This window comes from Neovison vison, chromosome 7 (assembly GCF_020171115.1).
Source record: "Neovison vison isolate M4711 chromosome 7, ASM_NN_V1, whole genome shotgun sequence".
Taxonomy (NCBI): Eukaryota; Metazoa; Chordata; class Mammalia; order Carnivora; family Mustelidae; genus Neogale; species Neogale vison.
In genome coordinates, this window is record NC_058097.1 from 138,426,529 (window position 1) to 138,449,015 (window position 22,487).

The 22,487-nt window shown below is 38.9% G+C and overlaps 1 protein-coding gene across 18 annotated transcripts in view; it reads left to right on the forward strand.

The window, feature by feature from the left end:
* SYTL2 (synaptotagmin like 2) overlaps nucleotides 1-22,487 on the forward strand; it is a 119,742-nt gene that overhangs the window by 92,011 nt on the left and 5,244 nt on the right. For 3 of the 18 annotated variants that reach the window (XM_044258385.1, XM_044258389.1, XM_044258376.1), the window contains 9 exons: nucleotides 3,687-3,800; nucleotides 5,797-5,850; nucleotides 7,118-7,165; nucleotides 10,123-10,217; nucleotides 13,272-13,391; nucleotides 14,871-15,040; nucleotides 16,134-16,236; nucleotides 18,321-18,491; nucleotides 20,749-20,827. In XM_044258385.1, the coding sequence (XP_044114320.1) occupies nucleotides 3,687-3,800; nucleotides 5,797-5,850; nucleotides 7,118-7,165; nucleotides 10,123-10,217; nucleotides 13,272-13,391; nucleotides 14,871-15,040; nucleotides 16,134-16,236; nucleotides 18,321-18,491; nucleotides 20,749-20,827 (954 nt within the window). The other 15 variants (XM_044258386.1, XM_044258377.1, XM_044258388.1 and 12 more) reach the window with 12 other exon arrangements.

The window sequence follows — 22,487 nt, forward strand, 5'->3', positions numbered from 1 at the left end:
TCCATCCTGAGGAAATCAGAGAAACAGTAAAAAAGTCTGAGGCTCCATCAAGAACGGAGAGTGCTTTTGAAATTGGTTTTGAGAAACTTTTTAGAGAAACAACTGAAGCTCCTCCTTACCAGCTCCAGGTGTCAGTGAAGGAAGAAACTCCTGAGAAGGAGGCTTCCCAGTCAGAGCAGGCCAGTTTCTTGAGGACAGTAACCCATCTTGACTGGACAGCCTCAGAGGCCTCTGAAATGAAGTTTAAGAGTAATGTTTTCCAATCACAAGTCAACCAGTGTGATGAAGTGCTGGGAGGTAACAAAGGTGTGACTGATTTATCAGTAGATTTTTGTGGTTCTGAAAGTTGGGTCGAGATCCCTGGAACCCCGCAGTTCTGTGTGGAATGTAAAATAGGGATCACTAAAACTATAAACCCCGTAGAGGACAAGGAGAGTGAAAGTGAGGTTGCAGGGGTTCGAGAAAAGTCTTCTCAGGAGCCTGGCTTGGAAGAGGTTCCTAAAGCAATTAGTGTATCCAGACGTAGGCAACCCATTCCTCTCCTGACAAACAGAGAAAACCCTCCAGAAACAAGTAATGTCAAATTGATTCTGGCATCGCCATGTAAGAGAATAGAGAAAGAAGAAGAAAAAGGAGGTTTCTCTGACTCTGATTTTTCAGGTAGAGACTTGAGTTCCAATACAGACAGCTGGAGAAAAACCTCCAGTGAGCATTCTGAATTTTTTGGTTTAATGAAATGATTTAGGGAATGCTGATGTAAAAGATGATATGGTTTTTAAAACTGGGAGTAATTTGACACACGGAAATAGTGGTAAATTATTATCATTTTAGGTCTTCCTAGCCTTTCTTAATAAAAAGCTACATTTCCTTTTATGTTCTTTAGTCAATGCATTACATAGAGAAGTTTTACCCACGAGGGAGTGTTTCAGAATCTGACTTTATTCTCAGTAACAGAATTGTTAGGTTTTAAGAGTTGTGGTTTTTTTTTTTTTTTTAATTTGGGGTTTAGAAAGCACTTCTGAAATGTTCAAGCCAGTTTTCCTCCTAGAAATAATTTATCCTGGAAATAATTTTTTTTCTTAATTGACAATGTGCACAGGAGTCTCTAGTAAGATTTGTGGCAAGAAAGTGCCACACACAAATGGGCACAAATTTCCCTTTTAGGATGAATATTTTACCACAGTAGTGGCTAAATTCCAGAAACAGAGGGCAAGACTGGAACCTTCTTTCCTCAGAAAACTTGTGCTGTGGTGTTTTGTTGCCATCCTTTTCCTCTTGTTTTCAGTTATCTGCAGAAATCTGCAGAATCTTCTCTAGAGTATGACTTAGGTCAGATGACTTCATCTGACACCACCTGAGGGCATCGCCTGGCTGGCTGCATTTCTTTGGCTCCAGCCTTTGCTAGGTGAATGAAGAACTTACTCGATTACCACATTCATCTAAGTGGGCTTCGCGTTACTGGTTTCAGCCAGGCTGGGAGCTACAGACCTTGTCTCAGTTTGCTATGGTGATCAATATGGGCATTTTAGCAGAGAAACCCAGAAGCAAATAGGAATGCACAACTCCCCGATTATAGGGATGAATGATAATAGATGCCTTCTGGCTGGGACATTTTAACCACAGTTGCAAAACAGCTGGTGTTGGTCATCCTCCTAGCAGTTTAGAAAATTTGTCATTTTCTAGCACCCCTCAGCATTGAGGAGAATGAATAAGCTTTTCTGAGTGGATGACTCAGGAGGTTTGGTTTCCTTTGCAAGTAACTATAGGGTGTCTTCTTGAAAATGAGCCGAAGGATCCAACTTTAATCCTGATTAATCGAATTGAAGCCCCTGTTACAAAGGTTGCTGGTTAGAGGAGGAAAAGTGGAGTATCAGTCTCTGAAACAGGAGTATACATCACCATGTTCAACTTGCTGAAGTAGACTTTCACTAAACCACCCCGTGAGTGAGGAGGGTAGACTGACCCATAGGAGAGCTTGTACATTTATCCTTACTCTGGAGACTTGCCCCTGATGTATATAGCTTTGTTTATAGGGTATCAGCATAACTGATTGAATAGTAAAAGCCTGTCTAAAAATGAAATCATCAGTATTAAATAACCACCCAGTGAGAGTTCAGAGAAGATATTTAAAAGTTATAAGCGAATAAGAGGTACAAAATGGTTCAACTGTAGTTTTATATACTCTAACCTAAATTTTTATTTTTAAACAATTGGCTGGTGGTGGACTGGAGGAGGGAGGAATTTGCTTACAATGTACCACAATTTTGGTGAGCAACCTAACATATTTCACTTGGGGCTGAGCTCTTATTCAACCAATACCTCAATATGTTCCTTAAAAATTTTTTTTAATTCTTTATACATTAATTCTTTTTTTTTAATTTTTTTATTTTTTATAAACATATATTTTTATCCCCAGGGGTACAGGCTTAAAAATTTTTTAAAAAATGCTCCATTGTCAAGTACTTAATGTGCTGGGAAATTATGCACATTATTAGCATATTAATGTCTCCAAGAAGATCTATAGTAAGAAACCTTTAAATTGGAACACAGAGCATCCCAAATGCAATTCATCTTAGAGACCATTTGCTCTAGAATGCCTATTAACACTGGGGAGAACTGGGATGCATTTCAGGAAAGTGTTGTGTATAGAAGTGGTTCCCATATTCATTGACTCATTAATGGAGTCATTCATTGATTTAGCAACTTTTTTTTTTTTTTTTAAGTAGGCTCCATGCCCAACATGGGGCTTCAACTCATGACCCTGAGATCAAGAGTCAAATGCTGTATCAGCTGAGCCAGCGAGGCCCCCCCAGCAAACATTTTTGAAGTGCCTATTGCCAGCCACTGTTCTAGGCACTAATAATGTAACAGTGATGAATGATCATATTCAGACCAGAGCTAATCCATGATGGAGTTTTAACTGTCAAAATGAAAAAGTTAAGATATCTAGAGATTTTTTTTTGTAACATTAGATATATTTAATTTAAAAGACTGTCCTTATTTTGAGGATATGCCCCCCCTTCTTTTTTCCTTTGGTCCTAACATGCCTTTTTTTTCCCTAACATGCCTTTAAAAAAATATGTAGTTATTAGTACATGATAGAACCCCCCTACACACTTTAAAATTACATAATAAAATAAAAAGTTGACTACCTCATATCATTTCCCAACATTTTGTTGGAAATTTTAGTAGCTCATGAATCCCCAAGGGCCTGCAATCGTTGATTTGGAGAATTCACCCATCTGTGTACCTGATTATACACAGATGTTAAACATCTGAATCCTGCCTTCTATGGTTTTCAGCTAATTGTTTTAATGCTCCTAAAACCACTTTGTGGTTGTCTTCAAAAGCTAGAAGTGAAGTGGAAAGATTCAAAGTCTGGCATAGAACAAATCATGCGCCTAAAATAGAGGTGTGGATGGCTCAGAGATCACTTTTCTATTCATGTGGTTATCTTGTTCCTTTATGATTTATGCTTGCAAATACTTCTTGACTAGGAAAATGGTTTTTAAAGGATCTGCAAAGAGTGGAGAAATTTTGCTTTTTTTTCTGAGAAGTGTTTCATAGTACAGAGGCTTCTGACTCTCCACCTACAACACCAACGTCCATTGATTGGTTCTTAAGAGTTAGGATTTTGGGGATCTTTTTTGTATTGCGCAGTGTTCAACAATTTTGTCTCATAACAGGTTCAGAAGAAGAACCCAGTCCTGTCTTGAAAACTTTGGAAAGGAGTGCTGCTAGGAAAATGCCTTCCAAAAGTCTAGAAGACATTTCATCAGATTCACCAAGTGAGAATAAAGGTTGCCCCCATTGTTCACGCCCCCCGTCTAAGCTTTAAAATGCTCATGTGCTTTTCTGTGGCCTCACTGCATGCTTTCGTGCACTGAAGCCCCTGAGGCGGGGGTTAACAGATGACCGTAACCTTTCCAGAGTGAGCAGAAGAAGCTCATCCTACAGTGACTGGAACCTTCAACATAGTGCCTGAGGTTTGGTTACTAGAACACTAGGTTTCCTTGGATTGAAGAATCCCAGCTCAAGCGTTTCAAGTCCAGTGAGTTTTAAATGACTGGGGTAGCTGGTAGTTCTAGGAAGAATAGCTAACCTTTATTGAGCACTGTGTGCCAAGATGCGGCTAAGGATTTCACATGCATTATTTCATGTAACTGGCATACAGAACCCTGTGAGAGATGATGGTTATTCCCATTTTACAGATGAGGCAAATGAAGCTCAGAGAGGTAAAGTACCTTGTTTAATGTCACGCAGCAGAGCTGTGAATCCGAATCAATAGTCTGCTATCAAGAACATTTATGAGGTGACCGTCTTATATATGACAGTATTGGATGTCTGATGAGTTTTGCATGATATGGAGATGAGTTGGTCCCTAGCTTCAAGGACTGTCCTTTCTCTTTTATCCCTTCTCTTCACACATTTCTTTTGGATACTGGAACTAGAAGCCCAAAGACTACCTGGCTTGCAACACATTAGGCACACTGTACCCCCCAACTGTTGCTGTAATTGGTGAAGGACTTCTTGAGTACTAACATAAAGCATTATACACACACACACACACACACATATGTATGACTTGCAAGTTGACTTAGAAATCCTGACTTTTAGAGGGTTTGCTCTTAATCATTTTTAAGCTAAGAGGCACCCCTGGGAGTGCAGAGGGTCATGAGAAAAGTTACTGAATGAAAGTTAATCACTGCCACACTCATATGCTGGAAAGTTGAACATTGTCATGTTTAGTATATTCTTCGGCTATCTGCATTTGAAACTAAAAAGTCAGAATTTTAAAAGAAAGGGGGGAAAGCCACTCTATTAAATAATTCCTAAAAATCAGAGATTTTCAGGACTCTGAGGACAGTATTCCCATTTTGGAATGCAGTTCTATCCCTACCAGAGATCTTGGAATCTCAGGGTTGGAAGTGACCTTGAAGGTCATCCATTTTAAACACCCCCCAATGCAGGAATTCCCTATAAAGCCTCCTCAACAGGTGGCCAACCTCCCCACATCCGCCTGAATGCTCCCACAGAAAGCGAATCCTGCCCTTTGTTGGACCGCCCTAATTGTTCTTCCTGATGTTGGTGATGGGTCCCAAGGGGGGGGTACCCAAAAAACAAAAAACTCAGCAAAAACTGTCCAGTTTGGCAAACCTTGCCTGTGAAGCATGGGGCTATTTCCATGGTGCAGCTTTAAAATACTCAGGAATGTGCAGGGTTAAAAAAAAAATCACCATCAGCTGACGGGTATTCCTGCACGCTCCTTTCCAAATACCGATACCCACTCTCACACTAGCCTGCCAAGATTCCACTTAGCAGCTGGTCCCCAGTTACATCTCTTCAGTTGACTTCCCAAGCAAGGCTCCCAGAGGCATACACAAACGATGATGCATGCACAGAAATATTTGCTAATGACCATGGGTTTGAGAAGGTGTTAGTCATGGCTAGCATCTTACCCTTTCCAGAAGAATAGAGAGGCTGTTGTTGCCGCCCTGTGTTTTCTCCTGCTGCTGGCCGACTGCTTGCTCTTAGCTAACCCTCTAACCCTGGGGAGTCCGTGTGCAGCAGTGTGCTGATGTAAGCTGCATCGGGGCTGAAATGGGAGCTCCCGCTATGGCACTGGTTCAAGTAGCTAATCTAAAGAGAAAGTATTTTGGGGAAGACATCTTGGTTGCACCCCTCACTGCATCTTGACTAATTGCTTCCAACTCCGGGGGCTTCCAGGGACAGTCTCATTGTTCTCTCTCGCCAAGGGTCAGCCGTGTTAACCATTTGTTAATTTCTCCTGAACAGATCAAGCAAAAGTAGATAATCTGCCAGAAGAATTAGTACGTAGTGCTGAAGATGGTAAATATCTTTATGTATTTGCATGTCTGTCTGTGTATTAGGTTCTGGGGCGGTTTGGGCAGTCACTGGGACGCAGCTGTTGGATAAATAGAAGAACGTCATTTGCCACTATGTGATGAATGGTGCCTAAGTTATTATAAAATGGTTCTGACTCGATGCATTTAATACTAACTGTTTATATTCTCAAGTCTTCTGCTGGTGATACTGTTGTAAGGATCGCATCAGAGACCTTTGGGAAGCGAGGGTTTCTATAAATAGGAAATTGTGTTTCTATGGGTATGAGCTGATTTTTGCTACTCTGACTTGCAGAACTCCTTGTGAGGGCAGGAAGCGTCGGGTGGGTTCTGGGTTAAGTTATTCCTGTATTTTTCTCATGTCTCAACATTTGGAGCTCTCTGGGCATAGCTGGTAAAGCTTTAACTTCAAAGGGAAGAGTCCCAGAACCAGAGTCAGGATCCTGCCTTGGCTCATTTAAATAGCTAAATATAGACTGAGGTAAAATTAACTGGTTCAGAATATTAAGGAGCCCAGAAGATCTTGAAGTTTGTCAGTGGATTGAGTATTACGTGGTTCACTTACAAAATATACAGGGTAATAGTGGTATAGTGGGGGAAGGGATGGAAATGAGCCTGATTTTTATAGTTGAGCATTTATGCAAATGTGTAATTTATATTTGTACACCGGAATTGTGTTTTCTAAATTCCCTTTACTATAATAATAAAAAATGTCTATGAACTAAGCTTCCCTTATAAAATGTAGCATTAGAACTCCTCAAAGGTCATTGCTTACTTTTGTGTCATAGTTTTGTCTTTCTCATTTTATGCTTACAACAACTTCGTGGAAGTGGGTGGGGCAGGGATTTCCATTTGCAGATAAGAAAAGCTCAGAGAAATGAGGTGACTTGTCCAAGATCCTATAGCTAGTTGGTCAGTGGGGGCAGGGGGTTGAGGGGGTGGTAGCAACTAGAAGTGCAGCTTTGTTACTCCTAATGCAGTGCTCCTTCCATCCCCCAAGCTATATGGGCTCAGTGACTTAGTAGAAAGATGCCAGACATCACCTATACTGGATGTTGGATTTTTAGTTGAATAGAAGACCCCTAAAGGAGGTAATGAAGAGTCACTCTGGGGAATAGATAAAAGCACGCTGAAAACCTGTCAGATGTATCCTGCAGTCTCTGTTGTGAAACTGACATGTGAGCCTTACTTTCATGTCTCTTTAATCCTTCTTGTAAAATGGTATTTATTCTCAATGTTGCTTTTCTGAGTAGATCAAAAAACAGATCAGGAACCAGACACAAATGAGTGCATACCAGGAAGTGAGTAGCAGGATCTTTCTCACAAATGACTAAATGTTGCCACTTTACATGGTGTTAAATATACTGAAATAACTAACACTATTAATCATGCAGTATTTGTTATTGGTACTAAAACTCCTGCAGCTTACAAAACTATTTCATTCTGACAAGGGTTTTATGAAAAAACATTTTCCTGCCACCAGTGTTGAAAGATTAATCTGTGGTTTCGCTATGGGGGAGTTACATATTTAAAAATTTTTTATGCAAACATATATATGTACTATATATGTGTGTAATTGCTGGATAGTATTATACTTCTGTAAGGCTCTCTGCCCTTTGAGTCTTTTCTTAAAATGAAGTTGGCACCTTCTGTTATCACTTGGCTTTATGTTGCAGTCTGGTCTCAAGTACTCGATTTCTTGTGGCCTTTACATAAGACTGTAGACATGAAACAATTTATAATGTATTTGGACCTAAGAAAGAATTGTGCTTTTACAGTGTGCATTATGGTTGTGTATGCCTCTTTCCATACCTATGGAAGCAAATTGTATCATGTCCAGGGTTTAAGCTCTGAGGTTCAAAGCAGGATTCAGTCTATATTCAATCTATAAAGCAAGTGAATATCTGAATCTTAAGAAATAAGTATATACTTGTGGTGGCTAATGTCTGTCCACTAATTTATACTCACCACCAGCCAAAGATAATGATTGTTTACTCTTTTCTGTTCCATCTTAAGATTGCTGTACTTAACACTGACTTCTGTCTCTGGGACAAATAGCACATTAAGAATGTGTCTGTGGGGCCCAGCAAAGCATGCAGATATGCGTATGTGTCTTCTTGGCTTCCCAGTTTCAGCCCAGTTGCATAATGCTGGGCGCTGGAGGTATGAAGATAATGATACACATGTCTGCCCTTAGGAGATCACGAGATTTATATTAATAGTTGCCCAGTAGTCTGGATGTGCTAATACATCTTAATGAGAAGAGCAGCTAAATGAGGGAGCCATTTGATAGAGAAACAAGGTGCTTTTGCTAGAAGACGGTGACATCCAGCCTGAAATCTGAAACTTTGCTCAAGAGGTCTGCCTGCCAGAGATGAAGGTGCTGAGCTTTGGCCCATGACCTGAGCAGTTCTGAAGAAGTACATAGGCAAAAAGACAATCCAGGTTTCAGCCCCTGTTGCATGTTCTCTGCCCAGCTGCTGCAGAGGAGCCAAGACTTGTGTCCCTCGGGGCTGTTGGGTACAGAGGTTTCTCCAGTTGCTTTTTTTTTTTTTTTTTTCTCCAGTTGCTTTTGAACTGGCAGATACTCAAGTTCGGTCATCTTGTTTTTATCTTGTTAGGTTTTGTTCAACATTTAGCCCGAGGAGTGAAAACAATGCATGGACATGGACATATATGCCAATGTATCTGTGTCTTTGCTCATGACCGAGCTTAGTTAAATCAGGCCACAGAGGCTATCATGTACTGAATTCTGGGTGGATTAATTTCTCTCTCTTTTTTTATGGTATTTTCCAAGATGACTCTTAATGTATGGGCTGAGATTATTTCTTTCCTCTACTGAAGAGTGTATTTTTACCATAAAACAAAATTGAAATACATGATCAAGACATAAATTACTAGAGCCTAATATTTGTAAAACTGGCTACATTTGAGTAGCAGATATACATTTTGAAAATAATAGGCAGCAGTACTATGATAAAAAGTTTTTGCATCCTCATTGGGCTCTACTGTGTCCTCATGGGACCTAACTTTATACTCCTGCAGTGCAAGTCACCCAAATATACCCACATACACATTACTGTTTAATGGGTTGTGATTAAAGTAGGTATCATCTTGTGAGTCACTGTAAATGGATTTTGATACATCTGAGAGCCAAAGGCTAGAGGAGAACTACTATGTGAATAAACAAATATTTATTATGTATAGTTCAATTTTCAGTTTTCCTTCATTAATTTTCTTTTAACTGAAGATGAATTTAGCTAATGCTTAGGGCTGAATTTGAGCCTCTTGAGTTATATATAGAAATATAATTTTATTTTTATTTATTTTTCTGGTATCTGTTTCACTGGTAAAAACCAAGACAGTATATTTGTATCACATCGAAAAGGTAACTTAAACATTATCAGATAATATTAATTTTTAGCACATAATTATATAGAGCATGCTCTGTGCTGGACACTGTTCTAAGGGCCTTGAAACATACTAACTCATTCAGTATGCAAGCTCTGATTCACCATAAGAAAAGCTTAGACACCAATTTTTAGATAAGGAAGGAAATAGGTTTCTAACTAGTTATGCAAATGAGGAATACAATTCATCATCTCATTGTGACTTCCACACATATCCTTACTGTATTGAAAGGTATCTAAATAAGGTGTCTGATACCTTTCTATCACAAAAGTATCTAAATAATCTGTTTTCGAAAGATAGTTTGAGCTCATAGTCTTTCATAATTCTGAGTGAGAAACATTATCAGAGAAGTAATCCCCACAATCACTGAACAAACAAGCCTTCCCTTCCATACTCAATAGCCAGGACACTGTTATGATTGAGTTGTGTCCGGAGATCCTTGCTGTCCAATGAAATAGTTTTCCAGCCTGTGGCATGTTTTAAAAATACATCCCAAGGAGATGAACCAATAAATCACACATCTTGTGGTTCCAATCTCTGGTGTGGGAAATAAGTGAGTGCCCATTCACAATGGCAGTATGTTTTAATATAATTCAAATCCAGCTCCAGATTAATGAAACTAACGGTCTTGATTGTTACTTTCCATTGGTTCAACTCCTTGCCAGTTCTCTGTATAATTTATGAAAACTGCATGTTGCTTATCTTATCCTGTGCATGTAAACTATTGTACCTTTAACCTTTTTGCAAAAATATCTCGTTCATAGAAGAAAGAAAAGTGTTTTAAACTTATGCTTTATGTTTGTTTGATAATGTGAGGATAATTTTGAATGGAAATGCTGCTGTTTAGTTTCCACAGTGCCTTCACCACCTGATAATCCATTTTCCCACCCTGACAAACTCAAAAGGATGAGCAAGTCCGTTCCAGCATTTCTCCAAGATGAGGCAAGTCTGTCTTCTGTAATTTCAGAAAAATAGAACCAAATAGGTGGATTTGCTATGCCAAGGTTGGTGTGTTTATATTCAGCGGTGGCAGAGACCAAAGAGGTCAGCAGGACTGACCCCTGCCTTTCCTATCAATAGAGGCAGTGTTGTTGATCCTGGAACAAGGCAAGGCATGTCTCATTTGACTCAAACAGTAAGTCATTTTGGTGGTGAAGTCAAGTTGCATTGATTTTCAGAATGTGACTTTTGTTTCAAAGTGGGTACAAAATAAGAAATCCAGGCAGAAATATGTTGGCATGAGCTGACCACTCTGTAGTTTCCAGTAGAGCTGATCTGTGAGAGCTTCATCTAGGTAGCATGAATAGCTTGGAAGCATTTGTTAAACTGGTAAAGTGACAAGGACACAACAGACTTTAAGGATATCTGTTGGGTGTAGGCAGTTGACGTACATTATCTCATTTCATCATCCAACATGCCTGGAAGGTAGGCACCATCATTGTTACCAGGTATTACAGATAAGGAGGTACTGCGAGAGGTGAGTAAACTCACTCAGCTAGAAAGGGGTCAAGTGGTTAGCCATTATACCTGCTGTCTCAGGCTGGAGCAGGATTATTATCTTGCTATTCACTCAGTACTTTGTAAACACCAGACACTTAATATTCCTTCTGACATCTAACTCTCACCAACTAAACGTTGTTGGTACAATTTTCTCCATTTTTTATAAGTGGGAAGTGCTTGCGAGAGCTTTCCCCCACTTTCCCCCAAATCCAACAGCTGCTAAGAAGTAGATCTAGGACTTTAACTCAGGTCCTTTGACTTAATTAAGATTCCATGTTATGGGTGGAGGGATGGGGAAGGAGTGCACTTATAATGAGCCCCGGGTGATGTATGGAATTGTTGAATCACTATATTGAACACCCGAAACTAATATAACACTGGATGTTAACTAATCAGAATTAAATAAAAACTTAAAAAGAAAAAAAAATTTTTTAAAATTCCATCTTCTAGCCAGAGTAGTTAGGATCTTAGAGTCAGACATTCCTAGCACTGGCTGTGCTACTAATTTGGTGTGTGTGACTCCAGGCGAGTTCCTTAATGTCCCTGAGACTGGTTTCCTAGTCCTGTCTCATTAGGCTATGAGGAGTCAGCAAGATAATGTGGGGGAAACATACAGAGGAGTGCCTGACACAGGGTGAATACCAGTAAATCCTAGCTCTTACTATTTGCAGTTTGGGTCTGATTTTTGAGGGTGAAGTAAAAAGCATTATCCTCAAACATTCTCTTAGTAGATGAAAGGTGAAGAAAGTTCTAGACAGCACACAAATCAGGTACCACCTCCCTGACCTCCCGGGCAACCCTCTGTCTATTCTTGGGCCTTAGAGGAGCTATACCTGCAAATGCATAGCCTTCCATATGCTTACCAGCCCAGGTTACAGTTCCTTTGAAACGAATCCCTCATTCTTTGAAACTAAATCATTAGTTGGAAGCCAACAGTAGGCAGCCTCAATGAGTTCCTGCTTTCACACCTTTGTAAATAGGCTTTGGTCTTGGTTGGCCATATGAACAAGGTGTGTAAGTACTTAAAAGGCAAGCGACCCCAGTTCCTGGTCTTCCATCTTTCTCCTCTTTCAGTTTTAATGTGCCACCTCATAGCTCCACACAATAGAGAGTCCAAATTGAGTTTGTGTATCAGAGATGCCAAATGAAGCTGTAGAATTTTACCTTTCAAAGCACGTGGGTCAGACTGAATGTTAAAGGAAATGGTCATGAAGCCAGGCCTTGCTCCTCCGTCCACTCTTTCTTCGAGGCTGAGCATCAGTCACGTTCATTGAATTCCTGCTACGTGGATATCGGTGTTCCAGCTCAACAAGACAGGATTCCATCCCTCAGTAATTTACTCGTGTCCTGATACACTAGGTAGAGCATAGTACATGCTGTAATAGAGGGAAACAGTACGGGCTGCCAGCATGTAGGGAGAGAAGGTGATAATGGACACATGGTGATGTGGGGTTTTTTAATCCTTGAGGGAGGGTTTCTTATCCATATAAGTGATAAATTTTATTTTTCTTTAACTCCTTCCTTAATCTGCATTAGAATTAGCATCTGTTTTATGATACATAATTGCATGGCCCTGGGAGACGTTGGCATGTACTAACTCCTCCATAAAGGTATTTCCCTAACTCCACTGAACTGCTCCAAAAACCCTCTAACCCCCAAAGGAGCTCATTCTGAATCATAGATTTTTAAAGCTACCATCTAGTAAACTTTAGCTCTAAAGATAATTAAATATATTATTGCCCCCCCCCTTTTTTTTGAACTAGGAAAATATTTCCTGGGACATATTTAAAATAAGTACCTTTTTTTTTTTTCAAAAAATGTGTTAAAATCTACTGTAGAAATGAATATACTTGAATAAATATAATTTAGTATATACTTCCTTATAGCACTAAAAATATAAACACAATAGCACTATAGAATTACATAAGAGGTGGTTTAAAATTTTTAAAATTTGTGTGTATATAACTTAGTTTAAACAGGTCACACTAGCATTTAGTTTTTCTAGTTTAATAGTGTCTCCAGTAAAAGATTTGATTTTTAGGGATGTTAAGGCTGTGTTAATAACAAGAGGAATTAAGCATGACATTTTATATTTTGACAGTAAATCTTAGACCGTTTGTTGTCTGGGTAAAGTTAATTTCTCATATATATCAATAAAGTTCTTGACGTAACAGAAATGCACAATATTAAGAGAGTGACAAGAAAGCTCACAGCAGTGCTGACTTCTATAGCGTCCTGGGCCCACTTGGAGGTAAAAAAACAAATCACTTTGTTCTTTGCATAGCAAAGCCCTGCTGTGCTCCTTGGGTGAGGTCCACGATAGACCACCACTTCATCCCGACTCCCATTTCCTGGTGATTAGCACGAGAGTCCTTTGAGCTTCAGAAATGTTCATAGATCTCTGGGATACCAAGGTATCATGTTTTTCCAAGGAGAGATGCTGACCTTCGCTCATTCTGAATTTAAATTTTGTGTATCTTATATGATGTTTTGTAGAGTGATGACAGAGAAACAGATACAGCCTCAGAGAGCAGTTACCAGTTCAGCAGACACAAGAAGAGCCCGAGCTCTTTAACCAATCTTAGCAGCTCCTCTGGCATGACGTCCCTGTCTTCTGTATGTAAACAAAGCCTCTGTGTTAATATCTCTCTGCTTCTCTGAACCTTGCTCTGCCATGCTCCATGCTTGCTATAAAGTAGCCTCCTGTTGTATTTCCCAGATTCCAAGGGCACAAGCTTTTTCTCTAACCTGCAATTAGCTTTTGGCTAGCTAAATCTTTGTTTTTCTTTTTTTAAGCACAAAAAGAGTTCATATCCCTTATAAATGAATTTTTTTTATGTAAGTACTTCAAAAATAAACCCAAATCTCTAACAAGATGAACAGCTACTTTTTTCCGTGCAACAAATGGGGTAACTTTTGGAAAGTCTACTTGTATCAGATATGTTTTGTATTTCTGTTTGCAGGTATAGAATTGTGCCTGTCTTTTGGCAAACCTGATGAATAAAAGCACTGATTCACATAAGAATAGAAGTGATTCTTTGCCTTATGGAAGGATTCAGAACAGGATTTGTATTTTTATTAATATTTTTAAGATTTGTTTCTATTGATTTGACAAAGAAAGACACAGTGAAAGAAGAAACACAAGCAGGGGGAGTGAGAGAGGGAGAAGCAGGCTTCCCACCAAGCAGGTCCCAGGACCCTGGGATCATGACCTGAGCCAGAGTCAGACGCTTAACTACTGAGCCACTCAGGCGCCCCTCACAAAAGGATTTTAAAAGGAAAGCTCCTTAACTATAGTTTTTCAAGTTCAATGTAGAAAATTTGACTTTACCTGGAACTTCTTTCATAACATGAGGTCATCGTGTGCATGGAGTATCTGTGTAGAAATATATGTGAAATATACCCACCTACACTTATCCAGATAGTTCTCTGATATACACACCATCTCACAAGGTATGCTAACCAAATGATAAAGCTGCCCTAAAATTTTACTAGCCTGCCGTTTTTCAAACTTTAAAAAAAAAATCTGTTTAAACTGAATTTCTGCTGATGATCCTTAAATGTATGGCCTTGGGAAGGTTTTCAACTGTCTTCATCAATCATCCATTCTTTACCCTTCCTGACCTCTAAAGGCATATGGTCCACTAAGCATTTTCCTAGATTCACTGGACGGGTAACATAGGAAGATTCCTTTTTAGTGCCTTGGAAATTTGATAAAGCAATGTGTCACTGTGATCTGTGTCCCTGGGGTTTCTCACATCCTCTTTCTTTACGATCTTAAATACTAAGCATGCCTAAACATGGAACTCTGAATGCCCCCTACTATAAAATCCCCCTGCTTTGGAAATGAGCCAGCATCTAAATAACTTTGCATTTTCACTTGTCATCTGTATCTTTTACAGGCAACCTTTTCTTAAAACATTAGTCATGTCATATATCACGTCAGGTTGTTGGTTTTGGTCTATCTTTATGCCCTATCACCTGCTTTAAATGCAAACTAGAGAAATAGTAGCAAGCCCACATCATATTTGTGATCCTTGCACTGGGTCCATGAACAAGATAGGAAAAAACACTGCATGTTTCTGATGCCTTCAGGTAAGCGGCAGTGTGATGAGTGTTTACAGTGGAGACTTTGGCAATCTGGAAGTGAAAGGAAATATTCAGTTTGCAATCGACTATGTGGACTCACTGAAGGAGTTACACGTCTTTGTGGCCCAGTGTAAGGACTTAGCAGCAGCGGATGTTAAAAAACAGCGCTCAGACCCGTAAGTACAATTTGGAGTCACTGTTTTCTCTCAGTTATTCATAATCTTATAGAAATTGAGAAAGAAAGAAATTAAAGAGTGGATATGTGTGGGACTGTGCCAAAAAGAAATGTTTGAGAAGAAAAATTGGGGGAAATGATGTTTTATTTACTCTATAAATATGCCAAACTTAATAAGCTATAAAAATGTCAGAGAAGCAGAAAATATTTCAAGTGGAGGGGACCTTTGAGGCCATCTTGTCCCATTCATTCTTCTAACAGATAAGGAAACCAGGGCCAGAGAAGATAAATGACTTATTTACATAAATTCAGAGAGTCAGCTTCAAAATGGAGAATGAGGGCTTGAACCCCAATCTCTTTCCATGACTCTCAAACTTCTCTAAAATTAGAGACATGTCAGGCCATACGTGAAAATGTTCAGTGGTGTGGAAACAGTTAAGATTCTAGAATGAGGTAGTTTCTAAATTTAAATTACATTTTACAGAAGAACTTTAGGGGGAATTACCAGCTCATCTTTTAGATCACAGACTTAATTGAATTTCAGTTTATTTGCAAAAGTTAAATGGTATTCTTTGCTTTCCCTGTGCAGAAGTCAGATTCTTAGTTATTTTTCTAGCATAGGCCCAATCCTTTATGCTTTTATTATCAAAACAGCTGGGGTCAGTATCCTTTTCTTCCCCATTGAATATGGCTTGCTTATGTGTTTGCTGAGATCAATTTGTTTTCAAAAATCAGTAACAATACTTTTTAAATAAGTTCTTCAAGCACCAAAGCCTTTTCTCAATAGGAAACAAGCCAGTATAATTAAGCACTACATTAGAGGTCTGTCCGCCTCACCCCCTACGTCAGGTAAGGCCAGAGGAAGAAAGGGTTCAGGAAATAGTCTTTAAAACTTTTCAAAACAGTATAAAATGACCAGTTCTGTTGCATGTGTTTATAATTTTAAGTATAAAAGGTATTGCATTACTTAACTGCTCTTCTTACTGTCATGAGATAATTATTTCTGTCAATTACCAATGCATTTTTCAAGGCAGAGATGGAAACATCACTTTTATTTTCTCTGACCTTCTTGTCTGTCTACTTCTACTTTTTAGATATGTGAAGACCTATTTGTTACCAGACAAGGGCAAAATGGGCAAGAAGAAAACACTTGTAGTGAAGAAGACTTTGAATCCTGTGTATAACGAGATACTGAGGGTATCTATGAACTGTCTGTCTAGGAAAATCCTAAATGACGGGCTGTCACTGTGATTTTCATGTCGATAGCTGTGTCTTCTTGGGTAGTATCTCTACAGATGAAGTCAGTCATGGAGAGGGAAGAAGGGAAAGGATAAACATGTTCTGAGACACTGCTTTGCATGAGACCATACACCATGAACGTTGTATGCCTTCTCTCCCTCACTCCCTCCATACCCACCAGGAGGGTATATTACCTGCCCCTCACACATGAGACTTAGAGAAACAAAGGAGTTTGCTCGAAGATACATAACTGAAAACATGGACCACTATAACTAAAAGAGCTACCAGAATTGTAATTCTGATCATGTTATTGCTCTGCCTACAATCGTTTAGGATTTCCATTGCCCTTAGAAGCAAGTCCCAGTTTACCGTGCCCCCAGTCCCTTCACAACCCAAGCTCTGGCCTCCTCTTTCCATTTTCAGAGTCTCAGTTCAGGTCACCCTGATTGCTTTCTGTTCTTTGGAGGAACGAAGCACATTTTCTCACACTCCTGGCCCTGGCGTTCTATCAGACTGGAGAACTCTTTCCCACATTCTATCCTGAACTCCCTCCTCCAGCCTTAAATGCCTCTTCCTGTGAGAGGCTGTCCTTAACCCCTCCTCAAGCACCTTGTTTTATATAAGGCTTTGTTAACACTCCGCACTTTAACTACTGGCTTCATTGTCTGTTTTCCCTTTAAACTGTAAGTTCCAGGCAGGCGGACAGGGACCAGCTCCATGTCATTTATCAGCTGTGTGCTTTTGGGCAAATGACTTAACCTGTCTGTTCTTCAGATCTGCCAAAAGCAAGTAATATTAGTACCTGCCTTTGTGCTTCAGTAGTTGTGAACATTAAGAGTTAATAGGTGGAAAGTGATTAGGATACATTAAACACATGAACATTGACCTTTAATACAGTGTCTAGAAAGATACTCAAAAAATGTTTCTTGGAAGGAGAGATGGATGGATAGATGCATAGAAAGTATGCCTGGCTCAAATACCCATATTCCTTTTTCCCCCAGACTGCTTAAGGCTGCCTTAGTCATGATAATGTAAAACTACAAATATATGAAGTGCTCCTCATTTCCCCTGTCTGAAAAGTCTGTCCCACTATTTGATTATCCTCTGAGAAAAGAGTCAGAATTAAATTAATTTTCAGTCCTTCATGGGTCAGTTTTTTATGGATTTCCTTTAGCCACTTTTTAGTTACAGTTTGACTATGATATACCTCAGTACCCTAGCTATTTCTGGGTCAGCTACTTCAACCCTATACTCAGCAAAAGCCAGCTAATTTAACTGGTAAACTCAGAGAAAGGCAAGCCCGCTACAACCAAAATGGATATTCAAGTAGTACATCATAAAGCCAAATAGAGATTATTTTTAGATTAGAAGTACTATTATCCCTCCCATGATTATATATAATCTAGGATTGACTGTATTTTAGATAAAAACTGTAAGGATGCCAAATATTTTCCACTTAACCATATGAAGCGGGAAAAAACAAATATATCTTCTCTTAAAAAAAATACCTTGTTGTTGCAGGATATCTATAGTGGGAGAGGTTGTGTGTAAATGGAAGCAAGTGGTAAATGGGAATTCTCTGTACTTTCTGTTTAATTTTGCTGTAAATCTAAAACTGTTTTAAAAAATAGAATCTATTAGAAAAAATACCTTGTCCTTAGGTAGAAAACAGACCACAGGATTAAACTTCATTAGTGTTTTTAGGCTGAATTGGGTTTATGTTATATCTAGTTTGAACTAAAAACATCCAGCAAAAATGAATAGTTGGCTTTTGTTTTCAGAGAGCTATTACTGGCTATGATATTTGAACTGTGGTTTGCTTTTCCAGAAGCAGAAAGAAAATCAGCTTTTGTGAAAGATGGATTTAGCTCTTTGAAACAAGATACTTAGAATAAGATGACTTTGCAATGTTTTTGAGACTTGAAACCTAACAAATGAGAAAACCTGATCTGCGCAGATGATTTTTCTCTTCATCTCTGTGTCGTAACTTTGGTTATAAAATAATAATATTCACCACTTTAATTTCCTTCTTTGATCTGCAGTATAAAATCGAAAAACAAATCTTAAAAACACAAAAGTTGAACCTCTCTGTTTGGCATCGGGATACATTTAAGCGCAATAGTTTTCTAGGGGAAGTGGAACTTGACTTGGAAACTTGGGACTGGGACAACAAACAAAATAAACAACTGAAATGGTACCCTCTGAAGCGAAAGGTATGTGCAGACTTGGTTGGTTGGCTGGTTGGCTGGTTGGGGATTTAATGTATAAGAGAAAGCTACTATAATTGCATTTTAATTCACAATGGTTATCCATAGTTTGGTTTGATTGTATCTTTTCACTTTGTACCATATGTCTCTCTCTCTTTTTTTTTTTTTTTAAAGATTTTATATGCCTCTCTTTTTATTTTGTTGTTTTTTTAAAGAGAGAGAGCCTGTGCAAGTGTGTGGAGCTAAGAGGGAAAGGGGAGAGAGAGAATCTTAAGCGGGTTTCACGCTCACTGTGGAACCCTACACAGGACTCAGTCTCACAGCCCTGAGATCATGACCTGAGCCAAAATCTAGAGTGGGATGCTTAGCTGACTGAGCCACCCAGACACCCCTGTACCATATGTCTGTTATGCTCTTTCCGATATTTTCTATTCTTTTTCTTTTTTCCTCTCTAGATTTCAGGCTAGATTTCCTCTCTAGATTTCTAGATTTTTGCTAACTTATCTTTCAGTTTAATAATTTTCTTATCTGCTATGTCTAAAACACCCATCTTACAAGTTCTCAACATTATATTTTACAGATTTATATTTTCATTTGATTTTTTATAGACTTCTTTTCTGCTAAAATTCTCCATCTTTATATTAATCAGTTATTTAAGGTATATATCTGAAAACCCAGTATCTTAAACATTTGCAAGTTTCTTTTATCTAATTTTTTTATCTTGGTTTGGTCATTTGGTCCTTTATCCTGGTATGCCTGTTTATTTTTTATTGCACACTAGACATTGTATATTAAAAACTTTAGGCATATTTTGAGAGGATTTTCTTTTGTTTCTGACACACAGAGTAGGGATAGACAATCTAGTCTGAGAATGAACTGACTGAAAGCTGGGGTTCAGTTTTCATGTGGTCCAATGTAGTTTTTGCTTGCCCATATTCCTAGGCTACGACCCTTCAGAGCTTCTAAGTGAAAGCCTAGAGAAGTAGTTCTCAAATTTTACCATCCATCCAGTTCTACTGAAGGACTTACTAGAGCACAGATTTTCAGGCCCTATTCCCAAGGTGTCTGAGTTGATAAGACCTGGGCCCAAGAATATGCATTTCCAAGAAGTTCCTAGGCATTGCTGATAGCTGATGTAGAGTATGGCTTGGGGACCATACGTTGAGAGCGGCTGATCAGGGGTATTTTCTAAGACTATTCCTTGCTGGCTGCGAACTCCAATTTTGGTCTCCCCAGCCCTACAAGACAGGCAAAAGCTCTGCTTGAGCTTATTTGTCTCTTTCATTAGGCTTTTTTCTAGTTTGGCACTACTTAAAAATAGCTGATGCCTCAACATGAAAAGCAGAGAATGTCAGGCTCAAAGATTTTGTCCACTTGAGTCCTGTCTATATTAATAATTCTTCAACTCCTTCCAATAAATTTGTTTAATCCAGTTTTTAAAAATATTCTCAGTGTGAGGGTGAGTTTGAGCCTAGCTAGAAGTCATAAATAGCAACAATACAAATCATTGTTTAGTATCTACATAATATAGCGCCTTGACTTAAGAAATGGCTCCCAAATATTGCATCAAAATCACCTGAAGCACTTATTTCTAGTCTTACCCAAGATTCATTGGGTGTGAATTCCTTAGAAGATGTCAAGACCTTTTCCTTTTAAACTAATGTCAGTTGCATTTCTGATTCATGACCATGCTTTGACAATAAGGCTCTAAAGAACCAGAATCTGAAAATAAAACCATCTCTCTTATACTCAAAAACAATAGAAATATGTTTTTAAAATTATTGTCCAGTCTTTGTTATTTTTAGAGACCTCACATCGTGTGATCTGAAATAATCAGGTTAATGCAGCTTTGAAAATGTAATGTTTGGCTTTTCTTCACCCTACTTTCCCACATTCATCTTACTCAAAGAGAATAATACAAATAAATAGTTTTATGTGCTGGCTGGGTGACCAATAAAAAAATGTGTGTTTTTATAAAAACCAAAGCATCCCAGAACATTTCTCCTCTCCCCAAGAAAGCCATTCTGATTTCTCTACTATCTGTGAGACTAAAGGCTAAGAGCTGTTTTTTCAAGATACACAACATAGCTTTCCCAGATATAAAAGCAACAGTTTAGCTCTGTTAGGGAAGGAAATTTTAATCCAGGGCACTCATGGTTAATACATAGTTGCAGAATTGGGGCAGTTATGCTCTCATAACAGAACATCAACAAATAGTAAAGTCGTTTGTGTCTTACACCTACTAACAGCCTTCATTTTCCAGACAGCACCAACTGCCCTTGAAGCGGAAAACAGAGGTGAAATGAAGTTAGCTCTCCAGTACGTCCCAGAGCCAATTCCTGGTAAGTAATGACTTTCATCCAGGTTTGTGCCCCTTCCTGATTCTTTCCCTCTCCAAGGATTTCTTTGGACTCTGTGATATTTTCAAAGGTGAAACCCTAAGCAAATTTGTTAACTTAGTAATACTGTGGACCAAATGAGTTAATTTACAGTAGATAATTTCATTTTTTTTTTATTGTGGCAAAAACACAAAACATAAAATTTGCCATCTAAGCCATTTTTAAGTGTACCTTTTGTGGTCAACAACAATGTGTTACGTATATTCACATTGCTATGAAGCAGGGCTCTAGAAATTTTTCACCTTGCATATCTGAAACTCTGTACCCATTAAATTATACCCTCACCTTGTCCTTCTCCCAACCCCCTCCCAACTACTATTCTACCTTCTGTTTCCATGAAAAACAAAATCCTCATCTTACAAAATTCTCTAGTTTACAGATCTTGTTTTAATTTTCACCTCACTCTCCAAAAAGTTGGTATCTGCACAAAGTGAGTGGCCTTTTCCATATTCAGAATTTGGACCTATTGGTAGTGTTAGGGTAAGAATGGTCACTGAGTGTTTCTTACAGGTGAGAATTAGAAAGATTCTTACAGAGCCCCTAGGAAATTAGAACTCATTGGTTCTCTGTTCTCAAGGCCTCAGCAGGGCAGAAATCTTTTTCCTCAAGGTTACCAATTGTACCTTAATGTAAGGACCTTGGGTCTACAGCCCCATTAAAGAGCAAGAGACTAGAAAGAAATGCATGCCAGCCCCCTCTCACTTCCCAAGAAGTTCTACAAGTTTTTCTCCTTAAGAATCTATATGAATGGGGTGCCTGGGTGACTCAGATGGTTAAGCATCTGCCTTTGGCTCAGGTTGTGATCCCAGGGTCCTGCGATCGAAACCTTGCATCGGGCTCCTGCTCAGCGGAAAGCCTGCTTTCCCTCTTCCACTCCCCCTGCTTGTGTTCCTGCTCCCACTATCTCTCTCTCTCTGTCAAATAAATAAATAAAATCTTAAAAAAAAAAAAAAAGAATCTATATGAATGTTATGACTGAAATCAGAGGTTGCAACTCATATGTTTTCAGTAACCAAACAGTGAAACTTGTAGGATGAAAAAAATAATGGATGGTAAAGGCAGTGATTGAACTGGAGAAAGGCATTCTAATTCGGTTAAAAAAAAAAAAAAAAAAGAATTGGCGGGTAAGCAAAACCTATCTTTAGGCCCATATGGCTGCCAAACCACCTTGTTGTTACTTCTGGATCTTCCTAAAAGGCAGATTTCCTTAATATATATAATTTGTATCCTATCATTTATGGTCCACATGCATAGAAATACTGCCAATATCTTTTCCTCTACTATCATTTCTTGGTTGGGGAGAGGGCAAAGGGGACCATGTGTTGTGATGGGCTCTACCTTGTCTGACCTTTTGCTCATGAAGATTTTCTACACTGGAATGGCTTCCTTTTCTCCAGATCTTTGGAGAGCTTGATAAGAAGTCCCATCTTTTCCATAAAGCTTTTCCTAGCTATATCCTTTCACCCTCGCTGATTGCATCATTATTTAGAATATTACAGTGAGGGGCGCCTGGGTGGCTCAGTGGGTTAAAGCCTCTGCCTTTGGCTCAGGTCATGATCCCAGGGTTCTGGGATAGAGCCCTACATCGGGCTCTCTGCTCAGC